The sequence below is a fragment of the Beta vulgaris genome, chromosome 2, assembly GCF_026745355.1.
Source record: "Beta vulgaris subsp. vulgaris cultivar EL10 chromosome 2, EL10.2, whole genome shotgun sequence".
NCBI classification, from domain to species: domain Eukaryota; kingdom Viridiplantae; phylum Streptophyta; class Magnoliopsida; order Caryophyllales; family Amaranthaceae; genus Beta; species Beta vulgaris.
The window spans coordinates 55,619,619-55,640,944 of NC_079203.1; the positions used below are offsets into that span (position 1 = coordinate 55,619,619).

Here is a 21,326-nt window from a genome sequence, read left to right on the forward strand (position 1 = left end):
ATGGCAGGGTTGGTTAAGGAGATATTGTGCGTGATAGTCATGGTGGTGTGTTATTTGCTGCAACACATCGTGTTCGTGCAAGTTGGGCTCCAGAAGTTGCTGAAGCAAAAGCATTAGAGATCGGTGTGCGATTGTATCGAAGATTTGGTCTCCAAAACATCATCATCCTTGAGTCCAATTGTTAAACAGTCATCAATAGACTATCGAAGAATGTCATTTATCTTTTTGATATAAATAACATTTTGTCTAGTATTCTAGCTTCGTGTACTAGCCTTTCTTTCTTATTATGGTCTCATGTAAAATGAGACGGACCGAAACTTTATATCGCATCACCTAGCTAAGCTAACTCCTTTCGGACAACCATTCACCACCGACCAAAACAATAAAATAAATTTTTTGCGAACATTTCACATTCTCTGACACTCCCCTCAATTCGCATATCTTCAAAGCTCCTCCACTCGAAAATGTCTTCCTTCCCTGACTCGTTCGACGAACTCGGTCCCGACTCACATTCCGTCGCGCAAACTCACCCCTTCGACGATGACGACAATGGCTACGTTGCAGAAGGAGGCTACTCCAATTTCGCCGATTCCGACTCAGTCAGGGAATCGCAGCTCGAAGACTCGGATTTCTTTAACAACAATGGCGGTTTTGGATCTAACGGTATTCCACTGGATAATGACGTTTTCGTCGAATCGGACGGTGCAATTTTGCCGCCTCCTGATGAAATGCAGGAGGAAGGTTTTGCTCTTCGCGAATGGCGGAGGTGAGCGTGTTATCAATGGCGTCGAATTCTTTTCTTTTACTTTATTTCTTCAATTTTAGTCGTGATTTACTGGAATTTTGAGTGATTTTGTAAGATCTATTTGTTGATCTCACTAGTTAACTTCATTCCGTGTTAATTTCTCAAGATTTTGATTTGATTTGATCCAGGTGCGATCATTCTCTCTTCTGAATTAGGTTATTGCTATTAGATTATAGAATTCTGAAATTTAGGTCGAAGAAGGAATTGTAATTTCACGGTGTTTGCAAAATGAGTAGTGAGACGAGTTTTGGTGTGAATTATGAGTTATGACTTATATGATCTTGATTGACGTGAGGAACGGGCACCATTTTTGGCCTCTTGAATCGAATACGTGCTTTCGAGCATGTCTACTAGGTTTTCCTGAGTTAGAATATGTAAATGTATATAGGTGTGGAATTTGGATTACTAAAGCAGCCATGTAAAGCCTGTAAGTGAAGTAAGCGGCCGTGCGTGGTGGTTCTTATGGTTGTTATACTCTATCCATTTCAAAGTGGTAGCCCTAATTGGAAAAGTATACATGAGAAATAGAATACTGAGAATGGACAATTGGTTTTAGGTTCTAGTGTGAATAACTGAATATACATTAATTGATGACCAGGCAAAATAGAAAAATAGGATGGGCGTTTCAGAATTTCGTACACTATTTGTGATTATTAGCGCGATGATCTATCATAGGACTGAGTGAGTTACATTGATGATCAGTAAGCACTTGGGAAGAAAGAAAGTTTGAGAGAATTAGCTGCGCAACTAGAAAGTTCAAATAATATCTTTTTTTCCGAAAAATGTGTTGGGTTTAAGGATCTACTTCATATACCTAGATACCTTATAATGCGATGACAGGATGCATACTGACTTTGGACTCTATGCTATTGTTAGTTTGCTACTTGCATGGATGCTGTATTACTGTGCTGACAGCTATTAGTTGAAAGGCTTTTGATTCATTAAGTGCACAACCCTTAGGTTATAGCCTTTGATTCTTTCAGCTTCACACTCCATTTGTAATCTGAACATGACTCCATTTTAGCTTCTTTTTTTGATTTTTTTTATAGTAAAGACACTTATGATATTTGACACGAGTAGGCAAATTAATTGATGAACTCTTGCTTGTGATGATGGTTTTCATTGGTTTGTAAGGCAAAATGCTGTTCGACTGGAAGAGAAGGAGAAGAAAGAGAAAGAAATACTGAGCCAGATCATTGAGGAAGCAAATGACTACAAAGTTGCCTTTCATGAGAAGAGAAAGGTTACATGTGAGAACAATATAAGCAACAACAGAGAGAAGGAGAAGGTAAGAGTTCATTTTCGTGATCTTATGGAGCCTGTTTAAGGTACTACTGACAGTTACTTATTGAGTTCGGGAAGTCTACTTCATATTCTTTGTTTGGAAATGGATTGGTGGAAGTCTAAATTGATGATTGTTTGAAAGTCCAAATTTGTTGCTACTTTTGATGGGTGCTTTGCTGCTTACCGAGTAAGAATATATTTATCAAATTGGCCTCTGGACATGAAAGATGAAGATATATTCTAAATCCTATAAATCGTGGAGATTCTTTTAATTCCATTTAACTGTAAGTTATTACCAACAAGTTTGTCAACCCTTAAATAATATGGAGAATAATTGTCTACAATCAAACCTCAATGATATGAAATTTTAATAAAAGTACTACTCAAATAAAATGTTGACATAATTAATGATATGATTTGGGACATATTTACTTCACTTGCTATGGTTGTTGGATCATATTTCATGCACTTGAACAATTGATTAACCTTTGAATGGTTTTAGGCTTCTATCTATTATATACTCCACGATGCACTGAACATAACACAAGAGTCCATTAGTTTTTCTTCATTTCTTTTTTGTGATCCTTTTTTCTCTCCAAAGGCCCAATGAGCATTTTAATTCTTACCGCTGCAATCACAGTACAACTACACAAACAATGAACTCTCAACGAGATATGATCATTCAATTTCATATAGTAGAAACACATATGCTTTGATCTCTAGTGTTTAGCATGATTGGCATTATATCTTGCGGCTGAATTTATTGTGATATAGGGAGAAAACTTGATTTTATTAGGAGGGAAGTGGTTGATTTGATTCGGTGGGAGAAAAATAAGATTACAACGTGATTACAGGAAAGGGGGGATCTGTGAAGCGCTGGTCAGGCCAAACTATCAAGTAGAGTTTTTGTTTACAACTCTACTGGATCCAAACCGAAATTGGGTTTGTAGTTTTAAGGTTACATGTCAAGTCAAGTGATGTTCATGTTCATGTCAAATTTATACATGGGCTGTGAATTACTTAACAGTAACCAAACTTGTTTTTACGAACTGTTCGTGATACTTGACATGTTATTTACCTATTTTATGGTTCAATCATCTAGGCACTTTGGTAACTATGAAGTATGAACTAGATGAACCTTTCAAGAGGAATTAAACTGAAAGGACCTACAATTATTTCTATTTCACTTGTTTCGCGAACATAATTGTAAAACAAGCTAGAAACAAAGTAAAGCATAAATGAAGCAAACATCAAAAACTTCATGAGGAGACTTCCAGGACCCAAAGAGAGTAAGAATCTTCACATTGCGGGCCTTTATTTACTTCAGACTTCGCCAATTTGTTAACCTCTTTTATTGTGTACAATTTTTTAAGTGATTGATTTGATTTGATTTGACAACTCTTTGGCTTTTTATTGTGTTGAAATTGTAAAATTCTTTAATTATTCTAATTAAACGGGTTGCAGCATTTCATTTTGTATTTGTTAGTTCAACGCTAACCTGATCATTCAATTGGGTGACTTGTGTTAACTCAACAGGTTGAAAAATCGAAAGTACAGACTAGCGTATATCCGTCCATGTTGTGTTGTCAGTTGCATAGCTTTAATGATTTTTTTTTTTCATTTAGATAGTAGAATAATTAAAGTGATTTGTGTCCTGAATTGTGTCTTTTTCCTTGGCAGTTCTTTATGGCCAACCATGAGAAGTTTCACAAGGAGGCTGACAAGAATTACTGGAAGACAATTGCAGAGCTCATTCCTAATGAAGTCCCTACTATAGAGAAGAAAAGAGGGAAAAAGGAGCAGGAGAAGAAGCCTTCTATTGCTGTGATTCAAGGACCAAAGCCCGGGAAGCCTACTGACCTTGCAAGGATGAGGCAAATACTTGTGAAGCTGAAACACAATACTCCTATCCACCTTAAACTGGCCTCACCACCTGCAGATGCCAAAACCGATGGTACCACTCCTGAGGCCTCCCAGACCGCAGCTGTTGCTGTTACGCCACAGGCTGTAGCTGCTGCATGATTGGTGATTTACATTTGAAGGTCTCTGTATGTTATAGAAGTATATGAGGGTAGATGGTTGAGCCTTCACTGTGTTGCTTCAATGTAGAGTCAGTGACTTGCTACATTGACGGTGCATGATTTTCTAGTTCATTATGGCCTGGCTCATTACATACCTGTGGGACGAGTGTAATGTATGAAGTAAAATGTGAAGCCACCAGATTTTATTGGCATTAATGTACGTAGCATTTTGACATGGTTGGAGTCTGAAGGCTAAAGCTACATAATTCAAATTTTATTAGCTTTCTCTCTGATGACATCTTAGCTTATGCAGGGTGTCTTTTGTGGGATAGGAAGCAGGATAGATATTACCAATGCCAACTTCCCTTGTTTTTCGGGTTATTGAGCTTAACAAGTATCTAGCACGATTCAAGCACAATAGACTAGTTTTTGAATCGAGTCATGCAGGGTTATGCTCGCAATTGACTCACTTGATTAACACCCTAGTAGTCTCGTAAAGGAAGATGGAGGTGAGTCACTGAGATAAGGTTTATCACTGCTGATAAAAACTTAACCCTTCGTTAACAGTAGCATTTGAAATTTCTGCCGTGCTTGTAGTAGGTGGATTTAGTAGGCAGACAAATCTTAAATCTTGGCAAAAAAAACAGCTGTTGTGGTTAATCAATGATCTTCATAGTTAGCATACCAATATATCAGTAGTTGGCAAGATTTTTCCAAAAGTCAGCTAGAATGATAGTTCAGCTAATAAGTTCTAATAGTACACGGGCTGTTAATTATATAAACTTAAATACTTTGTGGATGCTCGATAACTTTACACACAACATCATAACAGCCTGCAACTCCGTGAAAAAAACCACCTTGTGTCCAAATACCCCCAGATTGCTGATAATATCAAAAACCAACAGACAAGCAAATGCATTAGAATTTTCTCGGAGCACACTGCCAAGTGTCACCTATGTACGGCGGTAGGTGAAGCTTGACAACCTCGTTCACTGGCGAGGTCGTCTTCCAATTCACTACCATGCCCGGCATGGTTATTAACACTGTGCTCGGAACTGGCACTGCTCGTCGCAAGGGGTGAATCAGAAACACTAGCTGTCCTGCTTCCCGTAGGCCCTGATCTCACACTGTACATGGAAGATGCTGGAATTTTTGTCATCAATGGTCGTAAGTTACCAGGGATACTTCGCCTTATATCCTACACAACAAACATACATGTAGCAATTATACACACAAACTAAAATGTGAAATATAACTTGACTGATAATAGTCCACAAGAGGCAAGGATCCATCACTGTGATATGGGGTCTCAGGAGGTCTGGGAAAGAGACAATAGGATCTCTTGGAAGTCGTCTCTTTAGAGTCTAAACTAGTCTAGGCTGCTTCGTAGTTACTGCAAGGCTAAATATGCCTTTTTCTTTTTGACATGAACATGTCTAGACCTCCCTGAACCCTCCACCAATGGCGAGATTCGACACTTGGACAAGGACCCAAGTCCAACACGAATACCCGAGTCTGAATGACATAGATTATTGCATTTCAAGGAGGCATCTAAGTGTTTATAGAAACATAAGATTCCAACATGAAAAGTGATTTACAATTAATGAAGCTGAGTTCAGAAGTCAAGTGAAAACATATTGGAGGATATGTGATACTGTAATACTATAGGCTTACGAAAACGGATCATGAAATTGAACAAAAAAGATGAGCAAGATTTTCCATCAAAAAGAAAGAAGATGAGCAAGATTAATGAACTCACCATATGCCGTATAGCCATATCCAAGGACTTCTTAGAAAGTGTTCGTCCAAAGCCAGAGCTATCAGGGGATGATGCCGATTTCCCTGATAAACTAGGAGAATGTTTGTCATCCTGTCTTGGTGGTCCCAATTTCCTCATGTTAATCACCCGCTCAACCATTTTTGTTCCAATAACTACAGGGCTCACGTCATCGTTTACTTTGGAATGCCCTCGACTCACTGCAGGCACAGAACTTCCACTAGAATGAATGCCACCATTAGGGGCCCGCCCTCTGGAAGGAGAACAAGACTGACGTTTATGTCTTCCATTACTGATAGGCTCCACAGAAGAAGATCGGGCAGAGGGGGCTGCAGGTCTACCACGTGTAGCTGAAAGTGGTCTATCAGGGAGGGTAGTTCTCAGATTTGGTGGAGCATCTAAAGAAAAACCAGGCATCTCAGATGGGTTCCACGGCCGCGATCTAACAGTTGGAGAGGTACCACGAGAAGGCACAGGGTTCCTAGATGGTGCTGAACCCACTGACTTGCTACTAATTGAAGAAGATGACTTGTTAAGAGATGCAGTGACATTAGAACCACTTGAGGGCATTGACGGACGACGAGTTGGAGTCGATGCCCTGGATGTGGGTCGGGATGTAGGAGCTGTAGGCCTAGCTGTTGGAGTTGAAGATCTTGCAGTAGGCCTTGTTGGTGTAGCTGATCTTGCAGTGGACCTAGTAGGAGTCGATGACCTTGATGGCCCAGCTGATTGAACTGTAGGTCTAGTAGTGGATCTTGTAGGGGTCGAGGACCTTGATGGACCTGCAGACCTGGTAGACGTCACAGAAGCTGTGGACCGAGCTGATGTCAATGAACCAGAGGGCTTGGGTGAAGAGGAGTGAAGTGTGGGCTTCGAAGAAGACATTGTACTCCGAGAAGTTGGAGTAGAGGATCTTGAAGGTTTAGAAGATGTAGACGTAGGGCGACCAGTAGGTGTTGCAGGTCTAGATCCACCCCCTGGTGTTGCTGGTCTTGACCCTGGACCCCCTGATGAGGGAGGCCTTGACCCTGGACCTCCTGATGAAGAAGGCCTCCGCATGCCTGAAATAGAAGAAGACAACCCAGCAGATGCAGTTGGCTGCCTTGGCATCAAGCTACTTCTCACAGTGGTCTCTGTCTGAGAGTTTGCCAACTGCACAACAGTTTTAAAGATGCTCTTAGAACAACCCAAGATCATATAAAGTATGCTACAAGGATAAGAAACATCATAGCCCACTACTCTCTCCCCCCCCCCCCCACCAAAAAAAATAGAATAAAAATATAGTCATTCTCTCTCTTTGTACGACTTATCAAACAACCTCTAACAATAAGATGCTAATAGCCAGCAATCACCATAAAAATAATTAAAACAAGCAGCTTGACCACTAACAAATCCTGCTGCATTGCTGGAATCATCTATGGACTATCAAATTTCGATAGACATGCAAAACTACAGACACATTTGTGACAATAGGAGGAAAATTAAAGCCACCATCCGAGACCAGCTACAGAGAGCAAAATTTAAGAACTTGGATAGCTTTCCACATAACATTTGTCACTAAATTACCCTCTTCACTGTACAAGTCATAAAAACATTTGGATAGAACAGATACTCTCTATTCTCTGGGGCTAATAAGTAAACAACCTCGTTTCTGTTAATTTTAGTGTGTTTTCTTACTCTTGATCTCAGTACAGTAGGTTGAGGTTTTGGAGCTTCTCCATCATCCATGTAGGTTTTCCTTGATTCCATCTCCAAAGAAGGAAACAGGGGAGTACCAGGAGGGGTCAGAAGCCTGAAACCAAAGAGAGAATGCCGGTAAGCACATCAGTAGAAAAAAAAAAGGAAGCATATACACATCCATCTTTAGATATTAGATAGACAACTTCCTGCCTGATACTAAGGCAATTCCAAAGAGAACTATCTATGATCAGGGTCCACATATCACCAGGATTCATTAATGGGAGCATCAATAGTACCAACTTCAAACACAAATGCCACCTCTAACTGCCCATGTTCAATTAAAAGAGATAGGATACGACAATTAAAGAAAAGAATTTTGCCAGATTGAAAAGGAAGGGAGAGGGAGATCAAGCTCAATGTGCACTACCTAGTAAATACATGTAAAGAGAACTAAGCTAAACCTAGTTGGTGGGCAATGTCAAATTCATAACATGGCAACAAAAAGCAGTATGTTAGTTTCGCAACTTTAGAAGACAAGTGTTTTATTACAAAATCAAACAACACCAGATTAACAGGGAGGAAAACCATGGCTGAACATAAAATTCCCACTTACATTTTGGGATCTCCAAGAATAATTATTATTTTTTCTTCTAGCATTTGATTGTTTCAAGTTGCAAATCTAACCTACATCAGATTATATTAAGAAATATCCATGACATCTGTACAATACATTGATTTAGGAAATGGGGGTAACACTTTGTTCGTATAGCAATCATGGAGGGAAAGGTAAGAGATGGAAGGGAAAGGAAAGAAGGGGGGAAAGTGAGCTTGGATTTTCCTTTCAAATCTTTCCAACAATGGAAGGATTTCGTTAATTAAGGGAAAGGAAAATGAATGCTTTCTATTCTCTATATCTCTTCTCTTTCCTTCCCTTTTCCCATGTTAGATCCAAGCAAGAAAATTGAATCTGCTTTATTTCCATCCCTCTCCTTTTCACTCTAAATCAATGCGCTACGGCCAAATTTGATTTTCGGTATGAATCACTCCCAACCGCATACAAGAAGATTATCTATTTGTTATTAAAAGAGAGTTCCACACGAGCATCTTCATAGCTCTTATTAAGTACAATACTGAAGTTGCTACCCTGAAAAAGGAGGAGGCTAATAATATGACACATGTATTTTTCCTAAAGATGACAATGGTACACCAATAGCCACAATGCCTTAAAATTTTCATCTTGCAGATAATTTGAACTCCATACTTTATCGTAGTCCGTCTTTGATGTAGTCTAAACCACTCTTTGTCATAAATTATTATAGATCAAAAAAGTGCACTAGCAACAACCTACAGAAAAGTGTATTAGGGTCTTAGCTTGGAAGATGGGCAATCTCTTTCAAATTTCCTTTTGGAAGGGAACTTATAATCATCATTGAGTTTTGCTTCAAATACAAGCAGCAACTCATAAGAGTAGTTAGATGCCATTTAAAGGTCTGTTAAGGAAGATAAAATCACTCAAACAAACCTAATAAAATTCAGGTGCAAACCATATCATCTTTCTTCCTTAACTACATGACGAGGATCATTCATTAATAACCTAAAAATTAAATACATCGAGACGAATAATGTTACAATATACCAGTCATAATCATTCTTTTCGCCTTCTCCGTTTAGAAAGTCATCCGTCTTCCTCGCCGGCGTGGCGGACGGAATATTAAACAGCGGCGAACTTCCAGGTTGCGACACTGCAATAACATTCAAATTCAAATTCATAGCAGATAGTGAATATATAAGCCGAATCATCAATAACTCCAAATATAATCAAATCAATCGATTAAATAGGAAAGATATGACCTAATAACGAGTCTTTCCTCATCAATCACAACAACTACTGAAGTCAACAAACACTAAAATACGCTATCAAAGATCAAATTAAACCAAAATAGCAAGAAATTTTCAAAAAATTTAGTTTAATACCTAAAGAATCATCCAATTCGTCTGCGTCTTGAAGAAGAAGAAGATCATTTTTATCTTTCTCGCGTTTTCGCATTTCGAGGAACAATGCGAGGTCATCTTCTTTCTCTCTCATCGTCGAAGAATGAAGACTCTTCAGCTGTGGAACTCTCGGTCTAATCGACGGCATTAGCGTTTCCGGACCTCTGAAACTCCGATTCATCGCAAAAATACCTTCAAAAACCCTAGCACAGTTTACGAAGCTCAACCACCAACAACCAAATCAAAAAATACCTAATTTCTCATCAATCTTACCAAAAAAACACAACGCTTAAACTCCAAAATCTAAACCTCAGCTTTCTTTAAACTGATTATATCAAGAAAAAGATCTACAACGAACTCCAAATTGCTGAAAATGGCGCAACTTACTCAATCAGCTCAAGAATAACTAAACAACCAGTATTTTTTCCAGCGAAATTTCAACAATATATCCTGAATCACATGAAAAAATTAAGAAGTTTCAGAAATCAATAAACGTCTAAAGATCGCAAAGTTTTTTGAATTTGAGTACTTCAGTTTGAATTAGCCACCATTGAAGAGAGAGAAAGATAGAGAGAGAGATCGAGAGATTTTGAAGAGGAGAGAGAAAGTTAGAGAGAGAGTGGCAAGGGTGTTAATAGATTTGAAAATGATGGATAAAATGGAGATAAAGAAAAATAAAAAGAGGGTAGGAAAGGATTGTTTGGATTTCAATTTAAGGAAAGAGAGAGATAGAGAAAAAAAAACAAGTAAAAGACGAATTTATGAGAAAGAAGGATAGGATAAAACGACAGATAATCAATTACGCTACTACAGAAGTTATTAATCAAGTGTATTATAAAATTGGCCCCAACCTCAAGTTCTCAGGTTTCTATGTGTGTCTCAAGTGATAAAAGACTTGGTCTTTTGTTGGACTCGAAAAATTATGGATTCTCATTTTAGTCCTCAGGGATATTGAGTACTTGTTACTTCAATAAGGGTGGGGGTTTGGGCCTACTATTATTGCTATTAATGATTTTTATGCTTTTATGGTTGAATTAATGTAAAAATGATCTCAACATTCTGAATTATAGATCGGGTACACCCAATACTACTAGCTACGACTAGTGTCTAAATAGTACCAACTATGTGGTGGGGGCGTGGGGCGTGCATTTTGTACCACAAAAAAGGATGGAAGCCTAAAATTTTGTTGAAGACGATGGGTTTTTATGGTACAGGCTGCACCTCACCCCGTAGCTGGTGGTGTTTAGGCTATTAGTCATAGTTGGTGGTGTTGGGTGCACCCGGACTATAATTCGGGACGTTGAGGTCAATTTTGTCTTGAATTAATTATATAGTTTAATAAATGTGGTAAATGTGATTCGATTTTAAGTTTTTGTTATGTCGATAAGTTACTTGAAATTGGATGAATGAGGTGTTAAAGATTGAGCCATAGAAGGTATGAGGGAAAGGGGGTGGACTGGGTATGGGGGGATTGAGATAATGATTCGAACTTAGTTGGCATGGTAATTTATGTGAGTAATTTATGATCTACTTAATTTATTTATTTTTTGCGTTGTCAGCTTGTTTTTTATTTCCAGCGTCACACGTTTAAGTGATTATGTGGCATTGTACATATGTACTTAACTATGTACTTCGTATATATCATCATCAATAACTCCATATGAGCTTATTTGTAATATCGTTACAACTTTAGTAATTTTTATCATTAATCCATATATATATATTTAAGATTAGTTAACAATTTATTAATTGAAATTTGAAACAAGGTCACTTAAATTACTATTTCAATTTTTCACTTTGACGGTTTGACCATCTTGTGTTATTTATAGGTAAGAAAAAACACAGTCATGTAGGATCTTGTTAGATTTGTCTCGATATATATATTTTCAAATAAACTTTTTTAAAATTTGTGCGTATGTATAATTCAATATATTGATGCTTGAAATTTTACTTTGGCAAACGGCAGAAATGGTAGAGCTGGAAAAATGGAGGAAGTTTAAAGGTAAGGCTAACCACCTAAAATTGAATTAAAAATTCATATGAAAATTACCCGTTATATATTTGTACCGTACTAATACACTAAGATTTTGCTAATGTCATTTATACCCTTAATAATTGTGTTATTTATTAGTAATACCTCTTTATCTATGTTAAATTAAGATTTGGGAACATAAGGGAATCTCATCATGCATCAATAGTATATATATCGATCAACATTATATATCATAAACAATAATTTTTAGGTCAAGAAAAGTTCTTCATAGTATGTAGTAGAGTTGATCATTTTGGTCGGCGGTCGGGTCCGGTCCAAATTTTTTTTGGCTTTGGACTAGTCAAAAAGGACTTTTCAGTCTTATTTTTTGGCCCGGCATAGCGGGATTTGGGCACAAAATTTTTACTCCACTAGTGGGCAATTTTTAAGGCGCAACCCGACCAGAATCCAGTCCATGATCACCTCTAATATGTAGATGTTCTTTGAAGTTATTGAAATGATAAGATTGGAAAATAAAGGACAATACAACCATCATTGTTTTTTTGAACTAAGATTGGTTTGTACGAACTATTATTATTTGTGTCCAAAACCTCATATATTGAGAGTCTCGATATGACTTATGATGAATCTTAAGTGGTCGGACCTATTACGTTGCCTTTAAACACCTCACACAACCTATTTTTTTTTATAATTTTATTTCAAAAAGTTCACCATATTTTCTTTATAAGGCATGAAACTGATTCAAAAGTCTTTTCATAACCGTTGCATCTTACTAGATTTGTTTTCAAGCACCAAAAATGTCCAAAACTTTGTACAATAACTTTCATTTTGTCATTTTTTTTTGTTTATCTTAGACTTTTTAAAGGTCGACCATTTTTCTAATCCAGGACTTCGCAAGGATACCGAATTACCTTCGAATAACTTTTGACGGATAGGATTATCCGAAATGAACGCACCTTACATTTAATATCGATACCGTGCCCATCATGCCTTCGATGCTTCGAGTGTAGCATTAATTACCAAGTGGAATTTTTTTTCTATTTATTTTAGACTTTTTGATGCCCGACCATTATTTTTATTCAGGACTTCATATAGGATGCCGAATTACCTTCGAAGGATTATCCGAAATGAACACACCTTATGTTCGATATCGATACCACGCCCATCACGCCTTCGAGGCTTCGAGTGTAGCATTACCAAGTGGAATTTTTTTTTAGACTTTGTGAAGCCCGATTATTTTTTTTATCCAGGACTTCAAATAGGGTACCGAACTACCTTTGAATGACTTTTGACGAATAGGATTATCGAAATGAACACACCTTACTTTCGATACCGATATCGCGCCCATCACGCATTGGAGTGTAGTATTACCAAGTGGAATTTTTTTCTATTTATTTTAGACTTTTTGAAGCCCAATCACTTTTTATTTATTTATTTTTATCCAGGACTTCAAATAAGATACCGAACTACCTTCGAATGATTTTTAAATTTTGACGAATAGAATTATCTGAAATGAACAAATCTTACGTTCGATACCGATATCGCGCCCACGACGCCTTCGAGTGTAGTAGCATTACCAAGTGGAATTTCTTTCTTTTCTAATTCCGGAATTCGTTTACTTTATTGTCCGCTCGAGTCTTTCTTTAATGTCAATCCTACAATTTAACCCAAACCTTATAATCAGTGACGATCTCTAAAATTCAACATCTCATCCTCCTCAATTTACTCGAATCAATAATTCAAAAACTGAGCTTAGCAAATTCTGCTAGAAATTCCGATTTGTTTCGGCAGTATTCCAACTTTTTCAGCTCTCAAAAAGACGAGAATCAAATCAATTAAAACTGTCGATTTTGTAGAATTTGAATCCTTTCAATTATTGAATTTCGATTTCTTGAACTAATTTGAAGGTGTAATTATAATTTATTGATTTACTCAAATGATGAGAAACGAATCGAGTAGCAGCAGCAGCAGCGGCGAAAGTGTCGTCGCCGATGTCGGGAGGCGTCGCTCTACCTGCGGTTACTGTAAATCTGGTCGTCGCTCCAGTATAACTCATGGTAAATTTATATTCCTTTGATTTGAATTTAGCTTCATCAATTTTTTTGACGATGATTTTTGATGTTATGAATGATGATCTCGGTTAATTTTGTGAATAATCATGAATATTTTAGTGTTAATGTTTGACGGTAAATAACAAAAGTATGAAAGATTGATGTGTCGTTGTGGATAAATGTGATGATCGGTGATGTTTTCTTTCTATTTTGTTTAAAATTACGACGTTTATGGAAATTTTCTGTTCCTAGATTTTCTTTGTGTTATGTGTTTGTTATTAATGTAAACTAAGATTTACTTTGGTATGTATGGTAATGTATTTTGGAATGTATCAAAGTAATGGTTTAATCATTGTGTATTTTCTGTATGATTCATGTGTTTATTCGATTTTTGATTGAAGTTATGTGATATTCTTGATTACTCTTTGGAAACTCAGCAAATTATTATACTAGTAGAGCGGTGGTTTCGTTGTACCTCAAAGTGAAATACAGTGAAAATGCTGTTGAAGACTTGAAGTTAGTCAGTTATCATGAAATTGAACAGATTAATGAGATCATATCCTTTAAACATGTGATGATTGTGTTGAAATTGTGAGATATAAATGAGATTGTTTGATAAATACTGCTTCTTTTAAGCTGATGAAGTTTCCTGAAATGTTAATACAAACATCAGTATAGTTTACGCTGTTGCATGATTGCATCATCATGCTTGTAACTTCAATTTCTTTTTCATTTACTTGACAAAGGGCTATGATTTATGTACTTATGTTTACGTTTGATTTTTGCAGGTTTATGGGCAAACAGCCTTACTGTTTATGATTATCAAGGTTGGTTTTTTTTGGGATCTCGTCAGATCACTACTATCCCTAGTGATAGAGATTTGTGCCTGTGTGAAATATTGATGAACTCCCTTATCTTTATCGTATTATATCTTGCATTATGGAGGTCTATGAGGCCTTGATTGACATGATTAAGTTAGTGCTTTATTCATTATACTGCTTAGCATCGTGGTCTTCATGAAATAGTTGTTCCTGTTTTGTGTCTCCTCCACGTATTGCTTCTTATCCACTTTCTTACCTGGTGACATGATTAAGTTAGTGCTTTATGCATTATACTGCTTAGCATCGTGGTCTTCATAAAATAGTTGTTCCTATTTTGCGTCTTCTCCACGTACTTACTTGGCAGAACCTTTCCCTCTTGCTTCTTATCCACTTTCTTACTGGTGACCCCTGAATTTAAGGCTTTCCTTCAGCAAGAGGAATAGGTTTTCTTGGTGCTGTGCCGGTTCTCGGGCATATTTGGAGTGAGGGCTTGGCTCTGAAACAGTAAAAGGAATAAGGATAGGTGAGCCCAGAGGGGAAATCCAGGCTTCTTCCATATTTGCTCTTTGCCTCTACTATACATCAGACTTATCCAAAAGAGACTTAGAATTTCTCTTGACCAAAGCTCAATTCACCACATGAAAGTTTGGCACTATAGTTAGCTCTGTGCTTTGACCTTTTAGCCACTTAGCCAGTGAAGAGAATTGCACATTCATCCCGGCTCTGTTTACTTCACCTTGAAACTTCTTATCCAAATAAGTTGTAATAAGTTTCAAGCTATTCAAACAAGTTCAGTTTAGTTCCAATAAGTGCTACTTTAAATTCACAACTACAATATCAATTTAGTTTAGATAAGTTAAGATAAGTCAAATTCAGGTGAAGAGAATACACCTCACTTTTCTAGGACCTTCTTTGATTAGATGATGGCAGAACTATGCAAAGTGGTGTTTTAAATTGACTAGCGAAGCAGAACTACTTATGGAGATTGAAGTGATAAGTCACAAAAAGGTTTGGTCTAAAAAAGGTAGTTTACCTGTTTTGTGCTTGCATCAAGAGCCTTTTTATGCCAAACCTTTTGTGACTTATCACTTCGATCTCCATAATAATATTTATGTTTATCCAAACAATTTGCCCATTAGTCGGGCCGGGCCGCGCCTAAAGAAATTTGCCCATTAGTTGGGCCGGACCAATATTTTGTTCCCCAAAACCCGCAATTTCGAGCAAAAACAACGAGCTTTTTGGGCCAAAATCAGACCGGGCCAAAAATTTGAACAAAAAAGTGATTTTTAGGTTGCCGAAAACCTATCACAAACCCAAAAAAAATTGGGCCCGGCCAGAATTCGGTCCCAAAAAAATGCCCAAGCCCGTGCATTTTGCGGGTCGGGCTCACTTTGATCAGGAAATGAACTCTAATGTTAAAATATCCTATTATTGTTATAGTTTCAAAACGGATGCTATTGTCACATAAGATCATATAATCTTTGGACAATGGACAGTATGCTCGTATAAAGGTGCTTTGAATCAATCTAATAGTGGCTATGACAATAGACTTACATGATTATAGTTTAAATCTCTAGTAGTAATCTTCAGGATGCTTATATTGTTATTGCAAGGATTTCTTCTCTATATGTGATACTAACTACTAGACTACTAATAAGAGGAACTACTAATGCTTGTCTAGGGCTACTGTGGCACATTTTGCCTACCATTACCCCGTATATAATCTTTTGCTCTCTCGACCAATTTGGAGTTGATTCATGGGATGAGAGGTAAAACCATCATGTCCGTATGGTGTCCCCTGGCTTATTGACAAGCCCGGCCATGAGCATGTGCATCATGGGCCTCGGCACAGGGCCTCAGGAAAATGAGAGCCCTATTAATTGTTATAGTAAGTATGTGTAAAGTTATATTTGTTTGAGTGGTTAAGGAATTAGTTTGCATCGTTGGCATCTTCTTTTAAGTTACTGTGAAGTTAGGAGTTCGAATCTTCGACGGCCCTTTACCACCTCTTATTTTCCTTTTTCAATATTGCTTTATCATTCATTGTTAGAAGGTTAAAAATAGAACTCAAAATATATGGATTATAACTTTAACAACATATCTATACTAATATATTAAAAGGTGTTCCTAAGCAAGGATATATGCCACGTGGCGCTATCTTTTAGTGTGTTTAATTTATATAAACACGCATATAATAAAAAATATAGAAAATGCATCTTATAAAATTTGATCCCATAACCTTATTTGGTGTTATATATATGAAGTAAAATGTTAATAAATGAAAATTTAAATTACTTGGGAGCCTAATAGTTGTTATTAAATAGTAGTTCATGTTCACCGACTAAGGCCTCGTTTAATGGTAGTCGTACAGGTCTCTGTAACGCTTGGGACGGCCCTGCTTATTCATCTAAACAAAGTTATGAGACCCTTAAAACTTGGTGGCCAATCTCTAATAGGATTGACCCTTTGTAGTAAATTCTCACCTTACTAAAGCTTCAAGTCCTATCTCTCCCTTTTGCCCACTTGGAGGATGATTTTCTGCGTGTTCAACACCTTACTTCACTAAGCGAGAATTAGGTGAAGTCTTCAGGAAGGGCTTGGCTTGTGATCAGGAGAGTTGCAGCTCAAACTATTTATATTGTGCGGTGGTTAAAAGTTCTCGCCTCAATGTGTTTAACTATCTTCAAAGTAGTTGAAGATCATAGTGTTGCCTACGGAGAAACTCAACTGATCTCTTGCCCCTGTCCTTTTATTTTGCATGTCTTTCTTGTGCTCGACATTGAATAGGGAAACACATGCGCTTACCTGGTTGCTTCTTCGAGCTTTATTTAAGGAGTGGTTGGAAAGAAATAAAAACCTTGACGATCACCTAGAGAGTCAGAGAACAATTTGATTGTCACATGTGACTTTACTGCAAAATTTGCAGCAATCCTTCTCAAGATAAAGTAATCCTGAGTGGACCGTGGCGTTAGAATAGACATCTGTAATCTAAAGAGATTTATCAGATGTTTCGATAATTTTTCCAATGGCTTCACATGTTCAGGGCGACATGCACTTTTTCCTCTTGTGGTATTAAGTTTAGTACACTCTTCATTGTACAACTCAGAGAAATGTTCTCATTGATTTTCAATAGCCAGCCTAATCATTGTGGGAATACCGACTTTCTAATGATTATATGTTTTCTTGGTAAACTACATTGGGTGCTTTTAATTTTGATGTTCCTTTCACAGATCTTCTGGACCGAGGTTGGAGAAGATCCGGTTGTTTCCTTTACAAACCTGAGATGGAAACGACATGCTGCCCTGCTTATACTATCAGACTGAGGGCAAATGATTTCTCACCTTCTAAAGAGCAACTTCGGGTGTCCAAGCGAATGCAAAGGTATGATCGAAGACTCTTGTTCTCAAATTTGGACTTTGAAATTTATGTTAATGCAACTTTGGTACTTGTCTTTACAGCAAAATATTCCTAGTTTTATATTGGTGTGAATCTTATGCTGCTGATTTCTAGATTTCTTTTTTCAAGTTTTTAATTAATTAATCGCTTTTTTCAACCCTTTATGAGAAAATGCTTTTGCACAAGAAAACTAGAAACTTTATGTTACATCAAAGGCAAAGAACTCATTTGATCTGGCACCCTTTTCTATCTTTTTTATTTACTTTCTCATCTGTGGATACCCTTTCTAGTGCACTGGTGAATGTGCCTTATCGAATCACCTGACACAGTATAATATCTGTTCTTCATTGCTTTGCCAATCTGCTAATTGTTTCTGTGATTAATGTCTAGGTACCTGGATGGAATATGGGATGGGAAAAAACAAGAACATGATGAAAAACCTGGGAACTCACAAGGACATGTTCATGATGATGAATTGTCCAACTCGTTTCGAATGGGATCTCTAGGAAGAAATGAACAGAAGACCAAGGAAGAAGAGTTATCGGATTATCTATCCAAACAGATTGATGATGCCATCCAGTTATTTGTTAAAAGCAAGGATTTACCATGTGATATTCAATATCCTAAAGGTATAGTAAAAATGGTTTCACAAACCAAAAAGAGACGGTTAGTTGAAGGATCAGAAGATCTCTTATATACAAGCAATATTTCATTTCAGATAGCGGCTATATTGAAACGGGAAAAGTCAGATGAAAATGATGTCCTGGTGTTAGAAGGAAAGAAAGATAGTTTGGTTGCAAATGGGTCTTCATATAATTTATCCTCCAAATACATTTCAGAAGAGTTAGCAAATGTTTTGCAGCATCTTGTAGAAGTTCCCGATTTATCGGTAAAAGCCTGCAATGGACACTTAAACTTCTACTCTGCAGTAAAGGAGGTCCATTCTGATAAAGATTCTCATCTAGTTGCTCTCTCCAAAGAATGTTCACTGCAAGAAAGTAAAGGACATGGTGTGAAACCCGAAAAGCCTCAGAGAAAGAAACGAAAACTGGAGATACTTTTGAATAGGTCCAGTTTTGATCCCGAAGAGTTTGCCCTGTATAAAAAATATCAAACAAAAGTTCATGATGATGAACCTGGTAGCATCACGCAGCACTCTTATAAGAGGTTTCTTGTTGATACTCCCTTGATATATGTTCCTCCAACTGGTGATGATAGTGTTCCTCCTTGTGGGCTTGGCTCCTTCCATCAACAGTATCGAATTGATGGCCGACTCATCGCAGTTGGGGTTATTGATATCCTTCCTCAGTGTGTATCAAGCAAATATTTATTCTGGGACCCTGATCTTGCTTTTCTATCACTTGGTAAATACTCTGTCCTACAAGAGATAAGTTGTGTAAAAGAGAACCAACATAATTGTTCAAGTCTTCAATACTACTATCTTGGCTATTACATTCACTCCTGCAGCAAGATGAGATATAAAGCAGCTTATCGTCCATCAGAACTTCTATGTCCTCTCCGTTACAAGTAAGTTCTCTTCTTGAATGTGATAACTAGCATAAGTGTGCGGTGCTTCCTTAGTGCCTTCCTGAGCATGTTATTATGCACATTATCAAATCTTCCCTTCCCTGTATTAAGGTCTTAGGGGAAGCTTGGTTCGCACAAGAGAAAGGAAACAAGAGAAGGAGCTCAATTCTTTTGTTTGGTTTAAGTAGGGAAAGAATACCAATTTCCTTTTATTCTCTTTGGTTTCTGAATTAAAATACAAAGCTCATCCTGAAGCTAACACCTCAAAACACTATTGTCAACTTGTCGTTCAATGGACCCCGAGAAACATCGTTGCTGTCACCATCTTCGTCCATTGTTGCCTTCATCATCTGACCATCTCCCACCACCTCAGTGTCAACCCACCCTCCAACTCTCTGCCAACTGATTTTATGAATTCACTGGACCTTGAGTTCAACTTGCCACTGCAAGTCAGTTGTAACTGAAATCTGGTCGGACCATGAATCGACCATCATTTTGTCTGGTTGAGTCCGAAACTCACTTAGCTGTTTGTCACGCACCACTGATTATTCCTTCCTTTTCCTTTTCTTGAAACCCCCAAACCAAAAAACCCCTTAGTTGTATTACTGGGAAGAGCAGGTAGGGCTTGCCACTTCTCCCTCTCTTTTTTCCTGTGTTTGTGTTGGGTGACAAGCTTGAGCTTTTGTAGCAAATATCACTTTGCGTTGATAGTTTGGCATATCAACTGGAAATCCTATCTGTGTCTGTATTCTTGCTTTGAAGAGTTTGTTTATAGTCTTAATTTCCTTTCTTTAACAGAAGCTGATCTTGTTGTAGGTGGATCACATTTGATGTCGCGAAATCGTTGCTTGACAGAGCGCGGTATGCCGTGCTGTCAGACTATGCTAATATGCAAAACGGGGACTCAGCATCGGACCAAGAATTGGGAAAGCTCTTGGATCAGCAGCATGATGACCCTGGTGATGGAGATTTGAATGACTCTCATGTAGGTGGAGATCAGAAGACACTCAACTCCGATTCTGATTCATCAGATGATGAACTGTTACCTGAAACCAATGATCATGCTGCTGTTACAATTGAGAATGGCGACATTGGCCGCATTTTTCTTGATTTGAGGGGAACTCGTCTTAGATATCAGGTATATTATAATTTACAGAACTATTGCGTGCTTCCAAGCAAAGTTTCTAAAGTTTTTACTTGGCCAATCTTGGAATGAGAACCAATATGAATTTACAATTGACGATGCCTCTCCTCTTTATTTTCCTTTTTAAATTGAAGGACTTGCAACTAGCTCTTCGTCCAGATGATCGAGCGCAAGTAGAAAAACAATTATTGAGATACATGAAGGTTGTTGGCCCACAGCTCTCAGAAAGAATGGTTTATTTGCTTGGTTAGTTTCGTTAATCTTTAAACATGGTTTGCGACATGGGAGTTCATGGTAACGTTGCTATGTAGGTGCCATGGTGACTGTTGGTCCTTTCATTGATTGTTATGCTAATGTTGAAACAATTATACGGCGTATTTGCATGTAAAGGGGTGCTCTTATGGATGGTTCAAGTTTCTTTCCGCTTTCTTCTTTTCCTCTCACTCACATAGGGAGGAGGTATGTCTTACGTGGAGTTCTTTGCTTCAGCAGGATTAGTAACTTTGTTGTTGTATTACTATTTGGGGGTTGTTTTCCTATGAGGCTGTGGACTATAACTAGACTCAAATTTGAACCCATTTGTTTGGTTCTATTGGTGATTATATTAGCTCCTTTTTTTTCAATCCCAACTTTGTGTCTTCCCTTTGTCGAACTGACTTATTTTTCAACTTATGCATATAGTTATAAATTGTTGAACAAATTTCTAGGCCGAGCCTTGTGCGGAGTGTTGATAGCTTGATGCTGCATCTACTTTCTTGATTTCTGATTAATCTAGGATTCAAACACATAACCTTTGAAATGTAATGTGAGAATTTAACCACTAATCTATTATAAT

The 21,326-nt window shown here is 37.5% G+C and overlaps 3 protein-coding genes across 4 annotated transcripts; 2 read left to right on the plus strand and 1 right to left on the minus strand.

Annotated features, from left to right (window-relative positions):
• The first annotated feature begins 379 nt into the window (after positions 1-379).
• Positions 380-4,345, plus strand: LOC104903491 (clathrin light chain 2). The gene is made up of 3 exons (XM_010691531.4): positions 380-766; positions 1,940-2,093; positions 3,770-4,345. Exons 1-3 carry the CDS (start codon positions 465-467, stop codon positions 4,109-4,111), a joined length of 798 nt encoding a protein of 265 aa, XP_010689833.1. The 5' UTR covers positions 380-464; the 3' UTR covers positions 4,112-4,345.
• A 415-nt stretch (positions 4,346-4,760) lies between these two features.
• LOC104903483 (cell wall protein RBR3) lies at positions 4,761-10,338 on the minus strand. Of its 2 annotated transcripts, XM_019248215.3 has the most exons (6): positions 9,947-10,338; positions 9,542-9,762; positions 9,204-9,309; positions 7,565-7,679; positions 5,870-7,039; positions 4,761-5,308 (listed from the first exon to the last, which is right to left on the minus strand). In XM_019248215.3, exons 2-6 carry the CDS (start codon positions 9,738-9,740, stop codon positions 5,060-5,062), a joined length of 1,839 nt encoding a protein of 612 aa, XP_019103760.1. In that variant the 5' UTR covers positions 9,741-9,762; positions 9,947-10,338; the 3' UTR covers positions 4,761-5,059. The 2 variants fall into 2 exon arrangements, with proteins under 2 accessions (XP_019103760.1, XP_010689824.1); XM_010691522.4 differs by having other exon boundaries at positions 9,542-10,337.
• Positions 10,339-13,043: 2,705 nt separating this feature from the next.
• On the plus strand, positions 13,044-21,114 carry LOC104903479 (arginyl-tRNA--protein transferase 2). Its single transcript, XM_010691518.4, has 6 exons — positions 13,044-13,609; positions 14,392-14,430; positions 17,655-17,805; positions 18,211-19,347; positions 20,164-20,485; positions 20,626-21,114. Exons 1-6 carry the CDS (start codon positions 13,489-13,491, stop codon positions 20,740-20,742), a joined length of 1,887 nt encoding a protein of 628 aa, XP_010689820.1. The 5' UTR covers positions 13,044-13,488; the 3' UTR covers positions 20,743-21,114.
• The last annotated feature ends 212 nt before the right edge of the window (positions 21,115-21,326 follow it).

Bases quoted from the DNA above. Each gene is read 5' to 3' on its own strand.
- LOC104903479 (XM_010691518.4), top strand. From the start codon at position 13,489: ATGATGAGAAACGAATCGAGTAGCAGCAGCAGCAGCGGCGAAAGTGTC. The intron at 19,348-20,163 runs GTAAGTTCTCTT...ATCTTGTTGTAG, and splicing joins CTATGTCCTCTCCGTTACAA to GTGGATCACATTTGATGTCG. The intron at 20,486-20,625 runs GTATATTATAAT...TTTAAATTGAAG, and splicing joins GAACTCGTCTTAGATATCAG to GACTTGCAACTAGCTCTTCG.
- LOC104903491 (XM_010691531.4), top strand. From the start codon at position 465: ATGTCTTCCTTCCCTGACTCGTTCGACGAACTCGGTCCCGACTCACAT. The intron at 767-1,939 runs GTGAGCGTGTTA...TTGGTTTGTAAG, and splicing joins GCTCTTCGCGAATGGCGGAG to GCAAAATGCTGTTCGACTGG. The intron at 2,094-3,769 runs GTAAGAGTTCAT...TTTCCTTGGCAG, and splicing joins ACAACAGAGAGAAGGAGAAG to TTCTTTATGGCCAACCATGA.
- LOC104903483 (XM_019248215.3), bottom strand. From the start codon at position 9,740: ATGAATCGGAGTTTCAGAGGTCCGGAAACGCTAATGCCGTCGATTAGA. The intron at 9,310-9,541 runs GTATTAAACTAA...ATGTTATTGCAG, and splicing joins CGAATTGGATGATTCTTTAG to TGTCGCAACCTGGAAGTTCG. The intron at 7,680-9,203 runs GTATATTGTAAC...CTTTGGTTTCAG, and splicing joins GAAAAGAATGATTATGACTG to GCTTCTGACCCCTCCTGGTA.